Source organism: Heptranchias perlo, chromosome 37 (assembly GCF_035084215.1).
Source record: "Heptranchias perlo isolate sHepPer1 chromosome 37, sHepPer1.hap1, whole genome shotgun sequence".
Classification (NCBI taxonomy): domain Eukaryota; kingdom Metazoa; phylum Chordata; class Chondrichthyes; order Hexanchiformes; family Hexanchidae; genus Heptranchias; species Heptranchias perlo.
In genome coordinates, this window is record NC_090361.1 from 1,414,576 (window position 1) to 1,436,302 (window position 21,727).

General features: G+C 48.7%; 1 protein-coding gene and 1 non-coding gene across 6 annotated transcripts in view; both read left to right on the top strand.

The window, feature by feature from the left end:
- Positions 1-16,021, top strand: part of LOC137304351 (transportin-2) — a 41,158-nt gene extending 25,137 nt beyond the window's left edge. For all 5 annotated transcript variants that reach the window (XM_067972906.1, XM_067972909.1, XM_067972910.1 and 2 more), the window contains exons 13-24: positions 10-181; positions 1,772-1,858; positions 3,025-3,132; positions 3,885-4,043; positions 5,214-5,301; positions 6,285-6,383; positions 7,269-7,364; positions 8,508-8,583; positions 8,864-8,963; positions 13,240-13,314; positions 14,577-14,709; positions 15,192-16,021. In XM_067972906.1, coding sequence (XP_067829007.1) covers positions 10-181; positions 1,772-1,858; positions 3,025-3,132; positions 3,885-4,043; positions 5,214-5,301; positions 6,285-6,383; positions 7,269-7,364; positions 8,508-8,583; positions 8,864-8,963; positions 13,240-13,314; positions 14,577-14,684 — 1,168 coding nt within the window. In that variant the 3' untranslated portion in view covers positions 14,685-14,709; positions 15,192-16,021. The remainder of the gene's footprint in view (positions 1-9; positions 182-1,771; positions 1,859-3,024; positions 3,133-3,884; positions 4,044-5,213; positions 5,302-6,284; positions 6,384-7,268; positions 7,365-8,507; positions 8,584-8,863; positions 8,964-13,239; positions 13,315-14,576; positions 14,710-15,191) is intronic.
- LOC137304562 (small nucleolar RNA SNORD41) lies at positions 5,828-5,899 on the top strand. The gene has a single exon (XR_010958590.1). It is a non-coding gene; the product is annotated as a small nucleolar RNA SNORD41 (small nucleolar RNA).
- Positions 16,022-21,727: the final 5,706 nt, after the last annotated feature.

Below are 21,727 nucleotides of genomic sequence, written 5' to 3' on the forward strand. Positions count from 1 at the left end.
TCCCCTCAGTGCGTTTGCTACGTTGGAGGAGGAGGCCTGCACTGAGCTCGTCCCGTATCTCAGCTGCATCCTGGACACTCTGGTGTTTGCGTTTGGGAAGTACCAGCACAAGAACCTGCTGATTCTGTACGATGCCATCGGCACATTGGCCGACTCCGTGGGACATCACCTCAATCAGCCAGTAGGCAGCAACTGTGTCACTGCCCTTTACATATACGGTCGGGGGGGCGTGGCCTTTGCACGCGCGGTCGGGGGGGCGTGGCCTTTGCACGCGCGGTCGGGGGGCGTGGCCTTTGCCCGCGCGGTCGGGGGGCGTGGCCTTTGCCCGCGCGGTCGGGGGCGTGGCCTTTGCCCGCGCGGTCGGGGGCGTGGCCTTTGCCCGCGCGGTCGGGGGGCGTGGCCTTTGCCCGCGCGGTCGGGGGGCGTGGCCTTTGCCCGCGCGGTCGGGGGGCGTGGCCTTTGCCCGCGCGGTGTGGCCTTTGCCCGGGGGGCGTGGCCTTTGCCCGGGGGGCGTGGCCTTTGCCCGCGCGGTGGGGGGTGGCGTGGCCTTTGCCCGCGCGGTGGGGGGTGGCGTGGCCTTTGCACGCGCGGTGGGGGGTGGCGTGGCCTTTGCACGCGCGGTGGGGGGTGCCGTGGCCTTTGTGTGCGCACACACGTTAGTTATGTTTACAGTCGGGGGAGGAGGTCAGAGGGTACCGAGTTTAGATTGCAGACTCGCCATCCTGGCGAGTTGAGGTCAGTGCAGAATTCAGGCAATGTTTTTATTTGAACCCAGAGGCCAGGGCCCACGCTATGCCAGTAAGGGTCGTAAAGTAGGACAGAAAATGAGGTAATTCGTGATTCCCTGACACCAAACTTGGGTTTTAATGCCTGTATATTTTAGGAGGAAGGAAAGGACTCAGAGCTAAGGTGTTTCACAGTTTGAGGCCCTGGGAAAGAATAAATTAGAGTTGGCAACTGTGGATTTTAACGTAGCAACAACATGGTGCAATGGCACAGAGTGGGGAGAGTGTGTCGGACAATATTTGGCTCGTAAGAGATCATCCTGTTTGGAAAAGCATTGCCTGACGTCTGTCATAGTAAGGCAGTGCCTTTTGGTGACTGCTGCTCGAGTCTTTTCCTGGAGGTTGTGGAAGTGCTGGTCCGAGCATTGGTCCAGGAGTGTTGAGAAAAGCTCTTTGTGAAAGGCTGTTCTGAAACTGGGCAGTGCTTTTCAAAATTTGGTTTTCTGAGTTCCAAATATCCTTTTTCCTCTTCTCCCCTGGCCCCAACATCGTGCCCTGCAGCTGCGGGCACCGGCCGTGGCAGTGAGCGGTTGGGGTTACCATCATCCCTTACTTTGATTATTCCCAATTCATTCTCCTAGGACACTTCTTCCTCCCTAAGAACCTGAGGCTAGAGCAGTGCAGGACAGCGGGCCTGGTGCCGCTGGGCATTGTACGATGTTGTACTGGTAAAACTGCCAGCACAGAAGCCTTTTTCTGTTTTTTTTTTCCTGAGCCTGCATGCCCTGCTTCTCCTATCTGACTGGGTGTGCTTGCTCAGTTCATTGTTTTTTGCTTGAATAATCACCTGTGGTATGTTGCACCGATGCCCCCACCCCTGGAATCTGATCAACGAGGTGCCAAGCCCAGCAGGAGGGAGTGGTTTTAATTCTGTCTGTGCGTGCTGGGCTGTTTTACTGTGTTGGAGCTGGAATATCCGGGCTCCAGTTCAGATCTTTGGTTGCCAGTGTGGATTTTAATGACTGTGTTCCACTCTGCACCCATAGGAGTACATCCAGAAGCTGATGCCTCCCCTCATTCAGAAATGGAATGAGCTGAAGGATGAAGACAAGGATCTCTTCCCTCTGTTGGAGGTGAGTGAGGATTGGGCAATATAGTGTCCCAGGGGGATCTCTCTGGCTAGGAATTCTGTCCTCAACACCCCCTCTCACTAAAACACCCTGAGTTTGAGATCATAGAACTTCACAGCAGAGTAGGAGGCCACTCGGCCCATCGTGCCTGTGCCGGCTCTTTGAAAGAGATCTCCACCTAATCCTGTTCCTCTGCTCTTGCCCCGTATCCTTTGAAATGTTTCTTTGTCAGATATTTATCCCCTTCCCATTTAAATGCTATTCTGGATTCTGCTTCTGTCACTGTTTCTGGTCAGGTCTTCCATGTCCTAACAACCCTCTGCTAATAAAAGTTCACCCAACCTCTCTTTGTTTTCCTGGTGATGATCTTAAATTGATGCCCTCAAGTTACTGACTCACCAACCAGTGGAAAATAGTTTCCCCCCCACCCCCCAATTTACCTGATCAAAACCCCTCCGATCTAACATTAACTTCCATCTCATTTATTACACAGCAGGGCATAGTCACTTAAATACTCTTTAAATTGTTCGGTGCACTGTGTGCTGAGGTACTGAGCTGTGCAGACCAGGAAGGTTGCAGATTCAATCCCTGCTCTGTGCAGATCTCAGCACTAAGGGAAGGGGGAAATCAGCCAGGATTCCTGCTCCTGATCACCGTCCAGAAACCCCCTGCCTGGAATGTCCCGTGAGGGTGGGATTGGGCTTGTGATTTCTTCCCCCCCCCCCCCCCCCCTGCCACCGGCTCAGTGAAGTAATCAGCTGACACTCACCGTGGCTGCTGCCCATGGAACTGCATTCCAGCTATAGTTGGTACCTTCGGGAGATGAGGCAAGAAAATCGATGTGATTGTTGGAGTAATTTACTGGAAGCTGTCACCCTTGACCGGCACCTGACGTTGGTCATGGCTCGGAGAGTGCTTCAGATCCCTGGGCTGGCCTGTACTCCTCTTTGGATGGAAACTGGCATATCTTCTTGCAAAGTCCGATCCAGGCTCTGCTCCCAAAGATAACCTGTGAGATGTACAGTTGATACTAATGGTTGCATTACAGGTGCGATTGCTCCGGCGACCTTTGCCGTTGACCCTAACGCACTCCCTCTTTGCAGTTCCCCTATTGTTTGCATCTCCTCTCTTTGTGGTACCGATATTCATTGTTCCTTATTCTTCCCCAGTGCCTCTCATCAGTGGCCACGGCTCTGCAGAGTGGCTTCCTTCCGTACTGTGAGCCCGTCTATCAGCGTTGTGTCACGCTCGTGCAGAAAACGCTGGCCCAGGCCATGGTAAGGTCCTTTTGCTGGACAAGCTCTTTGGATGTGTTTGAATCAGAAAAATGTACCATTTGTGAAGTTTGGTTGTGGGATTTACAGGGCCTTGGAGCTTTCTGTGCTGTTCCTCACCTAACACTAGCTGCAGAGATTCAGTAGCAGGGTGCACCTTCATCCCTGCCGAGTACGTGCTGACTGGAGCTAACATTAGCGTACAGTGGGATTCTGGCAGCTGTGTTCAATGAGTGAGTTATAGTGGGCAAAATCTCCCTGGTCTCAAGTTACAGCCTCTGTGGGTTTTAATGAGGATTGTTTGAATGCTGGCTGTTCTGCAGAAGACCTGAAGATATGGGGGGGGGGGGTGTTTGTTGGATGAGAGGATTGGGTTATGCTGAATGACTCCAGGGCTGGACTGACTGGGAGATGTGCTGTGATGAGTAGAAAACGCAGACATTTGAATACTGAATAAACTCTGTTGAAGTTTCTATTCTGAGCGCATTGCTGTCAATCTTTTATAACTTCATTCTCCGCTGTGTATGGGTGGGTGTGCGAGGGTTACTGCTGTGTGGGTATATGAACTGGTTCCACCTATCTGCCCCTGTTGGAACAGTACTATACAGTGGCTGCATATGGGGACAATGACCATTAAACACCTCCCCCACCAAACAAGCTGTTGGCCCCCCGTGTGTGAAGCACTGATTCTAAGCTGTGCAGCATAGTAAACTAATTGTTTCCCACCGATGTACTTACGATGCAAACATTTTCAGATGTACAACACGCAGCCAGATCAGTACGAGGCTCCGGACAAGGACTTCATGATCGTAGCACTGGATCTGCTGAGTGGCCTAGCGGAGGGACTTGGTGGCCATGTGGAACAGCTGGTAGCCCGGAGCAACATCATGACCCTTCTCTTCCAGTGTATGCAGGTGAAAGAAAGAAATCAAACTTGCATTTATAATAGAGCCTTTCATGACCTCAGGATGTCCTGGTGTACTTCACAGCCAATGAAGACATTCCCAGGATGTGCAGTCACTGTTATAACGTAGGGCAACGTGGCAGCCAATTTGCGCTAAGCAAGATCCCACAATGAGAAATGACCAGTTACTCTGTGTGAGATGTTGGTTGAGGGATAAATGTTGGGCAGGACATTGGGAGAACACTGCTCTTCGAAATAGTGCCGTGGGATCTTTTACATTCACCTGAGGGGGCGGACGTTTGGTTTAACGTCTCATCCAAAAGCCGGCACCTCTGACAGTGCAGCACTCCCTTAGTACTGCACAGATTGTGTTCAAGTGCTTAAACCCACGCCCTTCTGACTGAGGTGAGTGCCACCACTGTCAGTAGCCCGCTCAGTAAAGGGGCAGCACTGATGTTGACGGTGATTCTGGGCCCAGACCTGGTGAATCCCTCACTTGAAGGTGAACCTGAGAATGCCAGGTATTCACGTGATCTAATCCAGGTCCTACTGCCAAATGACCCAAACTGTTCAATACTCCATTTCTAGGGTTTAATTCTGCAGGCCCTTTGAATTACTATCTGTAAACATGTGTAAAAATATATGCTCGCGGGAGGGGTTGTGTTACTGACAAATGTGAGCAGACTGCTTTAAGTCGACCCTGTCAGAGGGATGTGATGGCTTCCTGTAGTCATTGTGTGTGGAGGTTCAGGTTACTGGAAGGGGCTTGCTCTGGGGCGTGTACTCGTAACCTGGCCTGGTACCCTATTCCTGGGGCACGTACTCGTAACCTGGCCTGGTACCCTATTCCTGGGGCACGTACTCGTAACCTGGCCTGGTACCCTATTCCTGGGGCGCGTACTCGTAACCTGGCCTGGGGCGCTAGCAAACCTCTCCCCTTGCCCACTCCCTCTGTGCAATGGTGAAACAGTTACTGTGCCCCTCTGGAACTGATGGAGCCCCTTGATTTGTGTGCTGATTTATTGCCTTGGAAATGGGAAGTGGTTGTGTATGGAATACTAGACCGGCTGGCAGCACTTGTGCCAGGGAGAGGAGGAGGAGGAGTGTGTGTGGGTGATGAAGTGGTGCTTTGATCCATCAGGTTTGGGGATTTCTATGACCTGTAATCTTCTCTCTCTAGGACACAATGCCTGAAGTTCGCCAGAGCTCGTTTGCACTTTTAGGTGATCTCACCAAAGCCTGTTTTCAGCATGTTAAACCTTGTATAGGTGAGTGCAGTGGCACCAGGCACCCAGGGCTCCAGTGTGCACCTCGCTGTATTGTATACCTCAGACCCGATCTATGTTATTTTTCTCTCCTGGCACCACTGATTTCAGTGGATGAACAAGGAAGAGAAGTCCAGGTAAGGACCGAGGCATTTGTGCAGGGCCTCAGGAGAGGTGTAAGGAGGAGCTGGTTGCAGTTCCATGGTTCTCAAAGCCTGCAGCTTGTGGGAGGGAGAGGAGCAGATCCTGGGAATGAATCAGCACAGGAAATTGTGCAGTGAGCTTCATGAGTGAGAATCCAGCGAGGAGGAAGAGTGCGTGGGGCAAAGTATTGGAGTAATGACCAATAGAGGTGAAGGTGCGGTGAGATTTTTGCCTGAGTCTCAGTGGATGGACACTGGTTGTGAGTGTCTCAGGCTCCGGGCAGTGCTCTATCCCTGTCACCTCATTCCTGTAAAGGGGGGGCTGCATGTACAAGTTTGTGAGAAACCTCCCCCCCCACCCCCAGTGTTTGGAAACACTGTCCTCTCTGGAAGTGATGGATAAAGTAAAGTATTGCTGACCTCTGTGATGGCTCATGTATTCATACTGTCTGATCCAGAGTTCCTTTAATATTCTCTCGTTTGCCTCAAACACCACCCTCTCTCCCCTGCCCAGGTGATGGGCAGGTGACCTGTGACTGGCAATCTGCTGGTTTGAGGGCAGTTGGAATGGCTGCCCCTTTGTATATCTCTAACCTCTGGCATTGTCCAGCCTTCCCTGCAGTGAGGGGGTATTTAAATCTGATGCCTTGTTCCTCTTATTGAGAATCCAGGCCTCTGGACCGGCTGGACCTCTTGTCTCCAGATTCTAAGTGACCTCAGTTGGGGGTAGAGGGGGTGCAGTTTTCTAAAGGGGGGTGTCAGGTGTGAAGCATTGCCCTGTTGTTGGATGCTGTTTTTAACCTCCTTTTTCCTGTTTTCTCTCCCCCCTCCCCCATCTCTTAGCTGAGTTCATGCCCATCTTGGGGACCAACCTGAACCCTGAGTTTATTTCTGTGTGCAATAATGCCACCTGGGCAATCGGGGAGATCTGCATGCAAATGGGTGAGTTCTTGCTGGGAGGACTTTGCTTTAGGTGATGTCTGAAGAGAGTGATGGAACAGAATCTCATGAGGTGTTGACTGAATCTTTGGACCATTGTCCTCTATCAGATAGTGCTATTGTCTCTGATTAAAAAGAATTTGTGGCAATCGCTCCATGGCCCAGTGAGTAAAGATGCTGAGCCTCACAGACCAGTAGGTCCCAGGTACTGCCTCTGGCCTTTGCTGTACAGCTAACCTCATTTGGCGCTACAATTGCTCTACGAGCCCTTGGACTAGGAAGTGGCTCCTGATCCCTTCTCAGTGACTGATTACCTGTAAATACATGAGAGGATTGGGCTTGTATTTGGTGTCGTTCACAGCCCGCTGTTGGTCAGTGTGAATCATGACCCCTGACCCCATGGAACTGTACCCCAGCAAGGAGTCAGCTATTGGTGCAGTGTGGACCCTTTAATTTAGGGACCTGTAAGAACATCTCGGTAATAGAACTTTTAAGCTGCCCATCGATATGGGAAAGAAACAGCAGCACTAGTGAAAGAAAATAGATTTATTGAGTGCATTCAAGATTTCTAAAGCAGCATGTCTTCAACTCAGCAAGGGAATAGGTGACATTCAATTGAAGTGGTTAATGAATTCACCGTCAGCCTTGAAGGGAGGATGGAGCTTTATAAACCAAGGATTTGAATTTAAATAAGACTAATCTTGAAGGGAAGAAGAAGGAATGTTTGATAATTTTCCTGTGAAGTGCCTTGGGGTGTTTTATTGCATTAAAGACGCTGTAAAAATGCAAGTTGTTATTGAATTGGTCGGGATATTGTGGGGAAATTACTGATTGATTTATTGACAAATTGTGGAGGTGGAATCTGAATATTAATCTGCCGTCTGACAGGTGCTGAGATGCAGCCATATGTGTCTTTGGTTCTGAATAACTTGGTGGAGATCATCAATAGACCAAACACTCCCAAGACTCTGCTGGAGAACACCGGTAAGATCCAAGCTGATCCTGCAGACCCCGGGAGCGCTGGCTGAGAACACACGGCCCAAACTGAGCACATGTATTCCCAAAACTCCTCAAACATTTCGCCTGCCTTAAAAGCACTCTACTTATCTCTTTTAAACAACCATCCCGGCCCCCCAAAAAGACTGGGTTGCTAACCTGCCCAAGAAAGCAGCGTGTAATAAGTACGGTGTCTGAGCAAGTGGATGGTGGATTGGAAAATGACCACTGAGGTGTGCGAGAGCTGCACCCAGCAGCCTCAGAATGAGCGCCGATCAGACTGCAGGCAGAGTGTGAGCGGGCACATTGGCACATGAAGTCTGTGCCTCACCTCTCTACTTTGATGCATGACACAGATAACGGGTCTTTCAGGGACCTGCGTTTAATGCAAGTCTCTGATTCAGACGCCGATATTGCCAGAGTGTTCTGAAGCGGGTGAGTGCTCTTGTGTGTAGCTGCTTATTTTCTGCTTTATTTTGTGCTCGCTCCCCCTCCATTCCTGGGGGTGCATGCATTGTACTTTGTGCAGTTTCTCGTGTCTGGTCTGGGGTGAGTGGTGCTTTTGGGGCAGGCATGTGGTTTACAAAATTCCCGTAATTGCTCACTGTGGGATTCTAATTTATAAATCACTTCCTGAAAGTATGCAGAGCAGTGGCACAAACTTTCTCGTCGGGAATGATTGTCATTGAATTGATTGCACTGATCTGGGGAAGTGCAGTATCTTGAATAATGAACCAGTGTCTGTCTGACTCTTCTGCCCCTTGGCTGCAGTACATTCCTGTAGCCCTGCTGGTCTTTCATCAAATAGCTCCTTGCCCATCAGATACACACCCTGAGACTGGTTGTTCTTCTTCTCCATTCCCCTGAGGAGCTGTGACTGCGAATACCAGGTGATGGCTTACAGTGCAGGACACCAGCAAGGTTATCAAACGAGAGAGATGGGCAGGGCTGGGACAATGACTGTAGCACCTTGCAACACTGCCCTGATGATTAGAAAATGCAGACATTTGAATCCTGAACTAAAGAATGTTGATCTTTTCTATTCTGAGCGTGTTGACTTTGGGAGGAGCTGCCACTGGTGATGGCGGTGATGCTGTTTGTTGATGTTTTCTCTCTCTCTCCTCCCCCCAGCGATAACCATCGGCCGCCTGGGTTATGTGTGTCCCCAGGAAGTTGCTCCCATGCTACAGCAGTTCATCAGGCCTTGGTGAGTGTTACATTTCCTTTTCCCCCCCCCCCCTCCCTTTTTTCTTCGCTCCGTACAATTCAGTGTGTGCAGTCCAGAGGTGGCGGTGAGCTGTCGCACCTCTGGCCTTCCACGTGAACTGACCGCTCTGACACTCGGGAGCAGCTTGGGACTCTCAGGTGCTGTGTGTCCACTTCAGGCAGGGCTGGCCGCAGCTCAAACCCATAGCCTGGCACGAGGGGCAGAGAGTTTTGAGTGTTGCTGATTTCAGACTCCTATAGTGTGCCTTTGTAATTCACAGGTGCACGTCTTTGCGAAATATCCGTGATAATGAAGAGAAAGATTCTGCATTCCGTGGGATCTGTATGATGATCGGAGTGAATCCAGGGGGTGTGGTGCAGGTAAGGGAATGTCCTTGAATGGTCCGCTGCCTGGTGTGTGATTGGGCCACACTGACCTGAGTAAGCTGATCTGAGCCTGGGTGGCCACTGGGTCAGCTGGGGTTCCAGCTCCTGATCACAGTCCAGTGACTCCTGCTGGAAAGTGTGAGTGTCAGATAAGGACAGGATTGGGCTCATCTGAGATGCCCCATGTGGTTAAATATCTTGCGAACACTCACTGGGTTCACATGAAAAGCTGCTTAGGTGAGGTACCAGAGGGCAACCATAGAAACATAGAAAATAGGAGCAAGAGTAGGCCATTCAGCCCTTCGGGCCTGCTCCGCCATTCAAAATGACCATGGCTGATCGTCTAACTCAGTACCCTGTTCATGCTTTTTCCCCATATCCCTTGATCCCTTTAGCATTAAGAAATATATCTATCTCCTTCTTGAATACATCTAATGACTTGGCCTCCACTGCCTTCTGTGGTAGAGAATTCCACAGGTTCACCACCCTCTGAGTGAAGAAATTTCTCCTCATCTCGGTTCTAAATGGCATCCCCCGTATCCTGAGACTGTGACCCCTGGTTCTGGACTCCCCAGCCATCAGGAACATCCTCCCTGCATCTAGTCTGTCTAGTCCTGTTAGAATTTTATATGTTTCGATGAGATCACCTCTCATTCTTCTAAACTCTAGTGAATATAGGCCTAGCCGACCCAATCTCTCCTCATACATCAGTCCTGCCATCCCAGGAATCAGTCTGGTAAACCTTTGTTGCACTCCCTCCATGGCAAGGACATCCTTCCTCAGATAAGGAGACCAAAACTGCACACAATACTCCAGGTGTGGTCTCACCAAGGCCCTGTATAACTGCAGTAAGACATCTCTGCTCCTGTACTCAAATCCTCTTGCAATGAAGGCCAACATATCATTCCCCTTCCTAACTGCTTGCTGCACCTGAATGCTCGCTTTCAGCGACTGGTGTACAAGGACACCCAGGTCTTGTTGCACCTCCCCTTTTCCCAATCTATCACCATTCAGATAATCTGCCTTTCTGTTTTTACAACCAAAGTGAATAACCTCACATTTATCCACGTTATACTGCATCTGCCATGTTCTTGCCCACTCACCCAACTTGTCTAAATCACATTGGAGCCTCTTTGCATCCCCCTCACAGCTCACATTCCACCCCAGCTTTGTGTCGTCTGCAAACTTGGAAATGTTACATTTAGTTCCCTCATTCAAATCATTGATATATATTGTGAATAGCTGGGGCCCAAGCACTGATCCCTGCGGTACCCCACTAGTCACTGCCTGACACCTGGAAAAAGACCCGTTTATTCCTACTCTCTGTTTCCTGTCTGTCAACCAGTTCTCAATCCATGCCAGTATATTCCTCCCAATCCCATGTGCTTTAATTTTGCACACTAACCTCTTGTGTGGGACCTTATCAAAAGCCTTCTGCAAATCCAAATACACCACATCCACTGGTTCTCCCCTATCTATTCTACAAGTTACCTCCTCAAAAAACTCTGACTGTAAGGGACCTACATTTGTCTTCACTAATCTTTTTCTCTTGACATATTTATAGACGCTTTTACAGTCAGTTTTTATGTTCCCTGCTAGTTTACTCTCATACTCTATTTTTCCCCTCTTAATCAATCTCTTTGTCCTCCTTTGCTGAATTCTAAACTGCTCCCAATCCTCAGGCTTGCTGCTTTTTCTGGCAATTTTATATGTCTCCCCTTTGGATCTAATACCATCCTTAACTTCTTTTGTAAGCCACGATTGAGCCACCTTTCCTGTTTTATTTTTGGGCCAGACAGGAATGAATAATTGTTGTAATTCCTGCACATGTTCTTTAAATATTAGCCATTGCCTATCCACCGTCATCCCTTGTAGTAAAGTTCCCCCAATCTATCATAGCCAACTCACACCTCATACTTTCGTAATTTCCTTTATTTAGATTCAGGACCCTAGTTTCGGATTCGACTACTTCACTCTCCATCTTAATGAGGAATTCTATCATGTTATGGTCGCTCTTCCCTAAGGGACCCCACAACAAGATTGTTAATTAATCCTTTCTCATTGCACAATACCCAGTCTAGGATCGCCTGTTCTCTAGTTGGTTTCTCACCGTATTGGTCCAGAAAACAATCACGTACACACTCCAGGAATTCCTCTCCCACAGTATTATTGCTAATTTAGTTTGACCAATCTGTATGTAAATTAAAGTCACCCATGATTATAGTTGTACCCTTCTTGCATGCGTCTCTAATTTCCTGTTTAATGCCCGCCCCTACATCTCCACTACTGTTTGGGGGCCTATGGACAAACCCCACCAACGTTTTCTGCCGCTTGGTGTTTCTTAGCTCCACCCGTACAGAATCCACATTGTGATTTTCCGAGCCAATATCCTTCCTCACTATTGCATTGATTTCCTCCTTTACTAACAACGCTACCCCACCTCCTTTCCCTTTTTGCCTGTCCTTCCTAAATATTGAATACCCCTGGATGTTCAGTTCCCATCCTTGGTCACCCTGCAGCCATGTCTCCACAATCGTAACTATATCATAACCGTTAATATCTATCTGCGCTGTTAATTCATCTAGCTTATTGCGAATGCTCCGCGCATTAAGACACAATGCCTTTAGACTTGTCTTTTTAAGATTGCTAGTCGTCATAGTTTTATTTTGCACTATGGCCCTATTTGTTTTTCACCCTTGTTTTCTCTGCCTTCCACTATTGCTTCCCTTTCTGTCTTTTGTTTCTATCCTTGTTTCCCCCTCCTCTGTCTCCCTGCTCAGGTTCCCATCCCCCTGCCACTCTAGTTTAAACCTTCCCCAACAGCACTAGCAAACACCCCCGCGAGGACATCAGTCCCGGTCCTGCTCGGGTGTAACCCATCCCGCTTGTACAGGTCTCACCTTCCCCAGAACCGATCCCAATGTCCCAGGAATCTAAATCCCTCCCTCCTACACCATCCCTGCAGCCATGCATTCATCTGGTCTATTCTCCTGTTCCTATACTTACTAGCACGTGGCACTGGTAGTAATCCTGAGATCACTACCTTTGAGGTCCTGCTTTTTAATTTATCTCCTAACTCGTTAAATTCACCTTGCAGGACCTCATCCCTTTTTTTAAACCTATGTCGTTGGTACCAATATGGACCACGACTACTGGCTGTTCACCCTCCCCCTCCAGAATGCCCTGCAGCCGCTCTGTGACATCCTTGACCCTAGCACCAGGGAGGCAACATACCATCCTGGAGTCACGTTTGGAGCCGCAGAAACGCCTATCTGTTCCCCTTACAATTGAATCCCCTATCACTATAGCCCTGCCACTCTTATCCCTTTCCTCCCATGCAGCTGAGCCACCCGTGGTGCCACGGACTTGGCTCTTGCTGCTTTCCCCAATAAGCCATCTCCCTCAACAGTATCCAAAGCAGTATATCTGTTTGAGAGGGAGATGGCCCCAGGGGACTCCTGCTCTACCTGCCTAGTCCTTTTACTCTGCCTGGCGGTCACCCATTTCCTTTCTGCCTGCGTAATCTTTACCTGCAGTGTGACCACCTCACTGAACATGCTACCCACGATAATCTCAGCATCGCGGATGCTCCACAGTGAATTCACCCACAGCTCCAGCTCCGAAATGCGGTTAGCCAGTAGCTGCAGCTGGACACACTTCCTGCACACATGGTCGCCAGGGACACCTGTAGTGTCCATGACTTCCCACATAGTGCAGGAGGAGCATATCACGGGTGCGAGCTCTGCTGCCATGACTTGCCTTAGATTTACACTGCGTTCACCTCTCAGATTCTCCTCCCGCTCTCAGTCTCTCCTGCCTCACCTGTGACGTCGCAAGTAGTTCTCTCTTGTTGCAGGTCTGCTGCTGCTTTTATCCCCACTCTCAGTCTTCTGCTGCTCAGGTCCACTGCCACTCTGCGGAAAAAGTTAGGAAAAGCAAAACAAAGCAGCACCTCCTTCCCCCACTTCATCGAACTCCCACACTCACCAAACTCTCAGTTAACCACTTGGTGCTCCGTTGCACTCAGTCAGTGCCTGTGGGACTGTAGCCAGCCAGGAGTCCAGGCACAGTTCCAGGCATTCTCCACAGGCGTTTTGGGTTAATGTACTATGTTGCTCCAACAGTTGCAGCTCCTGTCGTATTGATATAAATATGGAAGCCTGGTTTAAGCAGATTCTGTACATGGGTGGGCCTCGTAGGTCCAGTGCTCGGAGGGAAACCAGTCAGTGTACAAGGTAACAGATTAAAACTGACCATTTGTTTGTTGTAGGACTTCATCTTCTTCTGTGATGCTGTTGCTTCATGGGTGAGCCCAAAGGATGACCTGCGTGACATGTTTTACAAGGTGGGTGCTCAGTCTGTGGGCTCGCCCCCCCACAAACAACCCGGGTCCTGATGCTTGTGTCTGATTCCCTTCGCCCACCCATTGGCGGCTGTGCCTTCCACTGCCTAGGCTCTGAGCTCTGGAATTAGAATCATAGAATGGTTCCAGCACGGAAGGAGGCCATTCAGCCCATCGAGTCCGTGCCAGCTCTATGCAGGAGCAATCCAGCTAGTCCCACTCCCCTGCCCTTTCCCCGTAGCCCTGCACATTTTTTCATTTCAAGTACTTATCCAGTTCCCTTTTGAAGGCCATGATTGAATCTGCCTCCACCACCCCCTTGGGCAGTGCATTCCAGATCCTAACCACTCGCTGTGTTTTTAAAAAAAAGTCTTTCCTCATGTCACCTTTTGGTTCTTTTGCCAATCACCTTAAATTTGTGCCCTCTGGTTCTTGACCCTTCCACCAATGGGAACAGTTTCTCTCTGTCTACTCTGTCTAAACCCGTCATGATTTTGAATACCTCGATCAAATCTCCTCGCAACCGTCTCTGTTCCAAGGAGAACAATCCCCGCTTCTTCAGTCTGTCCACCTAATTTAAGTACCTCATCCCCGGAATCATTCTAGTAAATTTCCCGTGTCCTCTGAAAGGCCTTCACATCCTTCCTAAAGTGCGGTGCCCAGAACTGGACACAATACTCCAGTTGTGGTCGAACCAGTGTTTTATAAAGGTTCATCATGACTTCCTTAACATTCCCTCCCTAAACTTTTCCGCCTCTCCCTCCTTCTTTAAAACGCTCCTTAAAACGTGCCTCTTTGACCAAGGGTTTGGTCACCTGTCCTAAAGTCTCCCTCCTTCGGCTCAGTGTCGATTATGCTCCTGTGAAGGGCCATGGAATGTTTGATTGTATTAAAGGCACGATATAAGTGCAAGTTGTTGTGTGGGCCCAGACAACGAAGTCCCTTCCAACATGTCCCACTGGATAGTGATCAAGGGCACCAAGGCCCGGTGTAGATCCCGCCCCCCACTGCTGCCCTGCCTGAGAGTAACTCACTCAGCAGAGAGCCAGGATCAAACCTGGGGCCCTGTGTGCAGGGCTCAGTATACACCCTGGGTGATGCACTTACCCACTGCCTGTAGATTTGTACTTCTACAGTTAAAGCCATGGGAATAAAGGGTATATTTCTCCATAATGGTTCTGTTCTTAACTTTCTTGCATTATTACCAAAGGAGCTCAGAATGGAAGGTGAACGTTAACATTCCGATCTGTGTGTTTCTCGTGCAGATCCTGCACGGGTTCAAGGAGCAGGTTGGTGAGGAGAACTGGCAGCAGTTTTCAGAACAATTCCCACCACTTCTGAAGGAGCGGCTGTCTGCGTTCTATGGCGTATAGCTGAAATTAAGGGACACAATGTCAGGTAGGAATCCTGAGACCCGAGCTGACTTAAGGGTAGGGTCTGACTGAGCAGTGAGGGCAGGCATTTCTCCCACTCTCCCCCAGCAGCAGCGTCTCTCTGACCCGCTTGCTAGGTGGGTGTGTTGCTGTGCGATTGGGGTGTGGTTGATGGAAGCTGATTCCTTGTTCACTGGCCTTGGGATGGTAAGTGGAGTCTTCTCTCAAAAAGGGGATTTGAAATAAAATCCTTGTCCCTCCTCCAATCCTACTTCACTGCAGAAAGCAATCCTGTGCCTGGCACTGGTTTGCTTCGGCAGATCCTGTACTGGGACGGATTCAATGCGTTGCCAAGATGTGTTTTTGGGTGGGGTGGGGGCAGGTATTGTGCAGCTTCATTGACCATTTGGATCCTTGTGATTGCATTTTATTTTTATTACGCTTTATTTACTAATTTCTGAAATGCTCTGGATAAATACTAAAGTCTGTCTCTCTTTCTTTTGTCAGGTTTCTGTTGCTGGGAGGGCTACTGGGAAATCATCCACATCTAGGAGTTGCACTGCCCTGTCAATGGGGGGTTAGGGTGGAGTTGGTGGGACTAAAAACATGCCCCCTTTCTCCGAAAATGCTGGGGGAAAAACAGCCTCTAAACCAGAGCAAACTGGATTAATTAGGCAGAAAGATCTTGTATGCCTTCTCTGCGAAGAGGCTGTCTGCCACTACACACGGGACTATCCAAAGATCCCAGGGTCAAATCTCTCAGTTGGACAACTCGGGAGGGGGCAAAAAGTGTGGGAAATTTAGGAAAAAAATTTAAAATATAGGCAAGCTTAGTGAAGAATTCCAAAAGATTAATAAAATCGGCTAGGTTCGAACGGCCTTGTCCGTCTAAATTTGGGACAACACAAGTCTGATGCTTGTGCTGTGGTTTAAGAGTAGAAGTTTTTTTAAAAAAAAACTTTTTTTTTAACACATATTAAAACTAGAAAGCATACCAAACTTTGTATTGTCGCATAGATACCCCAGCAGTCATCAAAAAAAGAGTCACTGTTTAAAGCTAGACTGCATGGTGGTGAGCTGTAATAGTCTAGTGATCTCTGAATAGAGCGTAATGAATCGTAATGTGTGTGTAGATCAAGGCTTCACTTTCTTTTCCGATGGGTTGTAACGAATCGTTCCAATGCGGAGTGACGCTCGGCCTTCTGCTCCCCTGGCAAGGCCGGAAGCGGGCGGGAGAGATCGTCGCGAGGCCAGTGTGAAAGCCTATACCTTGATGCTGTAACGAAGCACGTTGTACTGTCATGCTCTGGCAATGCCCTGTTAAACAATGAACTGTTCGGGTTTGTTCCTAATTATTTTTTGTGATAATGTGCTGCTGCATCCTCTTGTCTTCATATCTTTTTTTAAAAAAGTGTAAATTGAAATGGCAAGTGTTCAAAAAGAGAAAAACACAAACCTTTTTTTAAAAAGCCTCTTGGTTGCACTTGTGACCTTTTTAGATGTTGGATAGTTAGCTCCATGTTCCTGAACTGAACAACTTGACCCAGGTGTGTTGTTAGAGAAGACTGGTGGCAGAGTGTTGCCCTGGACAGACTAGGAACTGACTGATGTGTAGCCGCTACATTGGAGGGGGAGGGGAGAAGCATGTCTGGGTAACCAGTGACAACAGCTGTGCCCTCTGGGGGGGGATACTCGCTGTGGTGTCGCTTTTGGTCAGCTGGGATTCTATGTTCCCAGGTTGGACCCTTTCCATTAGAATTTTTGGCAATTTGCTTCCAATCTTGGCTAATTGGTATTAAACGCAGCGATTTCACATTGGACGTGCCCGTCCGCTCTTTGTTAACTTGCCGTCACCAGAATGGTTCAGATGGTTTACTTTTTGTTTCCCGCTATTTTGATCACCCTTGTGGCAACTTCCCCAATCCAGAACCTGCAGACTGATGGCGAAGCCAATGGACTGAGCTCTGTGTCCACACTCGTGTAACCATGGGAGTGGCCCTGAGCCCCAGTTGGGGGTGACTGTGGAGTGGGGAGCAGTGTTAACTGGTAGCTCCCAGCACTCGTTGCAGCAACGTACCCATCACCCTTCACACAACCTGGCAGCCATGTCACCTCGTGTCCGTGACCAACTGGAGTGGTTATTGAAGCAGCTTCGAATCGAATTCTGTTCCCGATCAGATGCACCTGTGTAATTCTTAAAATGGTTTTCTGTGCCGTGATTCTTTAACCTTGTTTTTAAATAGGATATCTCCCCTCCACATCCATTCCGTGAGGCCCACAGGCTGCCAGTGTCTCACCTGTTTTGTGTGCGCTGTGACAGTCTACGTGCTGTTCAGCTGTGAGGTGTTGACACTGAGCCTCATCCTGTACCTGACTGATATCCCCCCCACCAACACACACCCTTACTTTCCAACCAGACTCACTGGATCACTTAATACAGACCAGGGACTGAACCTCAGACTGAGTCGGCCTGTGTGAATCGTTGCCACAAGTTACCCATTCAACCTTTTCAGTGCCACATCTGTATCTGTGCCACATCTGTATCCATGCCCACCGGCCCTGTTCTCACACAGCATCTTCTCCCCTCCCTCGTGAAATGTGTTTGGAAAATTCTTTTGAATTGTTTTTAACAATTGAGTGAGAAATTCTATTGATGCAAGGATTCACTGGATGTTCCAAATCCATCGCTGCATTGGCAGGGAAGGCGAGGTCTTCGGTGACTCTTTCCAGTGATAGTCTTGGGGTCGCTTAACAGGCTGGGGGTGTCAGGTGAGGTTTGCCTTCGCCTCTGATCTGTTGGGTTCCAGCAGAATTCCAGTCCTGGTGTGTTTAATGAGATGAGAACGCTGGTCTGGGGGTGCGAAGAATATGCTTTTGGTGCTGTAAGTGAGGGCTGGACGCAGGGTACTGTTTGTGGCTCTTAGTGCATTCCACAACTGCACACGGGCATTAGGTGAGGTAGCTGATCGTGTTAAACCTTCCGTGTACGAAAGGGCCTGGTGCAGGCAAGATGGGCTTGTTCCTAGTCGCAGGTGGGGATTGAGCTGGAATATTGAGCCAGTGACCACCACTGGTGTTCAGTCAGTCCAAATGCTCGGTGCAGCTCACTAACTGTTGAGTGTTATGTTTCCTTGCCCATCTGACCCCAAAAAGTGGGGATTTCATTCCTTTGTTTATTTTTAGCCTTGAGGGACCTCAATCATTTATTTTCAGTTAACACTTCTTGTGTTTGAGCTTTCTACAAACATTCCCAGAACAACAACACCTTCCCCTTAAAATAAGATGTTTCTCGGATGTTTTAATTGTTTGATGGAGCAGCATGTGGTGTCTGTGGCTTGGATGGTGCTGGCAGTTAGTGCCACCTGGCTGCTCTAACAGACCCTGGCACTGCCTGTGGGGGAATCTGCACCACTGCCACCAGACTGGAGTGACTGGGCCCACTGGGAAAGGAGTGGGATTTTATAGCCAGCTGATGGGTGTGAAATTCCCTTTGGAGGAAGTGAAGGATCTGCCCTCCTCTCTGAAGGGACCCCCAAATCAAGATCATTTGTGAACAGTCACCAAAGGTGGGATGGTGTCCTTTTTCTGTGTGGGTTCCAGCGAGTCCTGATGAATCCTGTGCTTGGAGTTCCTGCCAGTAGATTGTGTGTTAAGTGTGAGTCTGTGTTTTAATTTATTAATGTTTGTGTTTAGCTGTGGCTCCTCACAGCAGCAGCACTGAGGTGAGAGTGAGTATTGGAGATGAATGAATCTGTTAGCGAGTTCATGGTGCTCCTCGAAACGGTCGTCTTTATCTGGCTGTACCTGGGACTGACCGGCCGCTTTGGTGCTTGTGGACTGTGAATGTTCCAATGCTCAATGTTGTGCAGACCTTCCTAAACCCTAAATATCATTCATAGAAGTAAATGGCAGTGTATCTTTGTCATGCTGATGTAATCAAAATGTAGCCTGAGTATACCACTGGCGGATGCAGGATGGGAGGGGGTGATGGGGCAAAGGACCGATATCGGGCTGCTGTGTTTTAACCAAGTGACCCGGGTTTTAATACACTTTTGCCTCTGTCTCTTCAATGCCGTTTCTGTAGGAGAGGGAGCACCCAAGAAAAGTAAAATCTCTTTACCAGGAGCTCGTTGGCTGAAAGGTATCTTTCAATTGGTTAAGTTTACCTTGATGTCATGGTGCCACAAGCAGTTGGAAATGGGGCAAAGAGAAGGTGGGGCCCCTCTCCATGGATCCACAGAGTAGTCATTTTTCCCTGGGAGGGCAGGGTCTCATCTGGGTACAACGCATCTTTTACAGGGATGTTACAGATGTGTTTACTTGCAAGAAAATTCCATTGTACCATTAACATTTTTACAAAAAAAAGGGGGAGACCAGTTGAAAAATCTTGTACGGATTTGGATTCTGGGTCCTCTCTCGCTCTGTCAGCCCTAAGCCGACTTGTTATGTTCTGCTTACCGACCTTGCTGGGTCCTGGTCTGACCAACATGACTGTTCTGCGAGCTCAGGCATTCTCTGATTTGGGGGTGGGGGGAGTCCCCAATTTCTGTGCACCTCCTGGCTGCAGGTCCCAGTGGTCCTGTCCACAGATGGTGGACCCCATGTGTAGAGTTTGTGCTCAGCGGAGATTTGACTGGGCGCATTCTTTGGTTATCCAGTTGTGATGGGCCCTTGACACCTGTGGGCTTTTGCTTGGTGAGGAGTACTGCAGGGGGCGGGGACATGCCAGTGTTAGTGTCACTGCGTACTGTGCTAACGATTTATCACAAACGCTAATCGCAGTGACTTTAAAAGATTGTTTTCCTAGATTTATTTTTATTTTTGTCATTAGTAAATTGAAGTTCCCAGTTTACAGTCAGTAGAAAACTAACCATATTTAACTGTTGACTGTTTTTAACTGGCCTGATTAGGAGGAGTATTTTTGAGAGTTTGAGTTTACAGAGTAGTGTGTGCGGAGGAGGAACACTGTCTCTTTAAACTGTGAAAATTGGTGCAGACAAAGGGACCATCTGAGAAGGGGTCACAGCCTGTGGCGGTGCCATGCCAGCCACACTCTTACCACCTCCCGTCTCTATTCAAGTGGAAACACTTAGTGCCTGATCCGTACCTCGCTGCTGTTGTGGCAACCCAACCTCCTGGGAAAATCCGAGCAGGGGAACTTTGTTTAAATGCACCACTCCTTCTAAAGCTGTTTACAGACTCTGGTCCTGGGAAGATGCCAACTGGTAATTGGGTGCAGTATCGAGAGGGAAGTTGTTCTGTGTTTGAATAAATATCTTCTCTGTACAAAGAATTCTGGAGATTGCAGCCCACAGCTGTCTGGGGAGAGGGAGAGGCCAGAACAAAACTAGCAGAGTTTTGCCTGAACAGAAGAGCCCCCGTGTGGCCTACGTGAGCCCGAGTGCCCAAAGACGTGCCCTTCTGTTGGGTGGCTGCTGCTTTGGGGGATGTTGTGTTTCTCGGACGCTCTCATTGCCGAACTGTTTATGACTTAATGAACTGTGTCCCCTCCCCTCCCTCCCTCGAGCTCCTGTGCCAGTGTTGTGCTGTTGTCGCCTTTTACTTTGAGTTGTATATTTGTAAATGTGCGGTGTTTCCTGTGATTTGATCAGTGTAATGCCGGCCGCTTGCACCTTTGCTGAACTGAGATTTTTTTTCTCATTTTTATGTATAAATTTGTTTTTCTTTTTTTCTTACGGACTAAAATCAGTTTCTCGTGACTCTAGTTTGGGTCTGTCTTGTGGTTTTTCTTGTTCCTATTGTATCGTGAAGGGTAATGATATCAATGTGGCTCGAGGGTCCAATCTTTCTCTATGACCAGGGTTCAGCTGCACTGACCACAGGTCACGGAGAGGGCTGGGGCCATGGTCAGGCTTCAGGAACATAGGCGGTGAGAAGCTGAACCTCAGGCACTGATCGGGACCTAGGAGCAGGTCGGTCTGACTAAAGAATAATGGTGAGCAGAGAGGGGGAATGTTATATCTGCTCTCACTCTGTGGGGCTACAGCCCAATGGTATTGGGATTTTCCAACTGTAAACCCTGCATTCTGCCCTCGCAGCACTTAGTGACTCAAACTGATGTAGAGCTGCAGTGATATCTGTACACAGCCTCTAAACAGGGCGATCTAAGGAAAATAAATCTCTTGGTGTCTGTGCTTCACAATCGATGAATTGCAGGTATTATCTGGGTAAAGACTTCTACCAATTTGCACCCAGCAGGATTCCACAAACAGCAAATGAATATGTGGGCAATTCATTTTTTTTGGTGCTGTTCAGTGAGAGCTGAATGCTGTACAAGACACTGGTGGAACTCCCTCCTTTATACAAATAGTGTCATCGGGCCTGGATCACTGGAACAGGCCCATAGGGCCTCACTTTAACATCTCATCTGAAGGACAGCTCAAAGGGCTTGCAATCCTCACACAAGAGCTTAAAGCTATAGCCTCCTTAGAGAGAGAGTGCTACCAACTGAGCCAAGCTGACACTCCCGTTTGAAGTATCCTTCGTTTCCAGTAATTGGGGGTGATCAACTGAAACAGCTGGGCTTTTGGTATGAGCTGTGTGTGGGGGGCAGTGATTTGATTTAATATCCAGGAAATGGAGTACTGACGTGACTTAAGTGTAAAATTGGCGAGTTTCTAAGATGTCAGTGCTTGGAATCACTGACCTGTGGGATTAAGTACAGGCTATGACCCTGGTGTCTGATCACCCCCTAACACCCAATTATAGAGCAACATTGCCACAGACATGTAGGAGGGCCTGGGATTCAGCTGGACCAAATATCAAATTTAAGTCTATGAATCACTTAGTTTCCTTTCACACTGTTCACTCCACTTATAGATGCCAGGAAACCCTCCGGAAATGACCATTTCATGTTCTATTGTACTCCAGACCCCACCCGGCCCTGACTATTATACAAGAGCTGTAAATATAAACCTTGCACACAGGCTGTAAAGCGCTTTATTTAATGTGTTTTGTCAGGTGTCTGACATGGAAATCCATTACCATGTTGAGTCTCCAAACACAAACCCATAGGATTTATT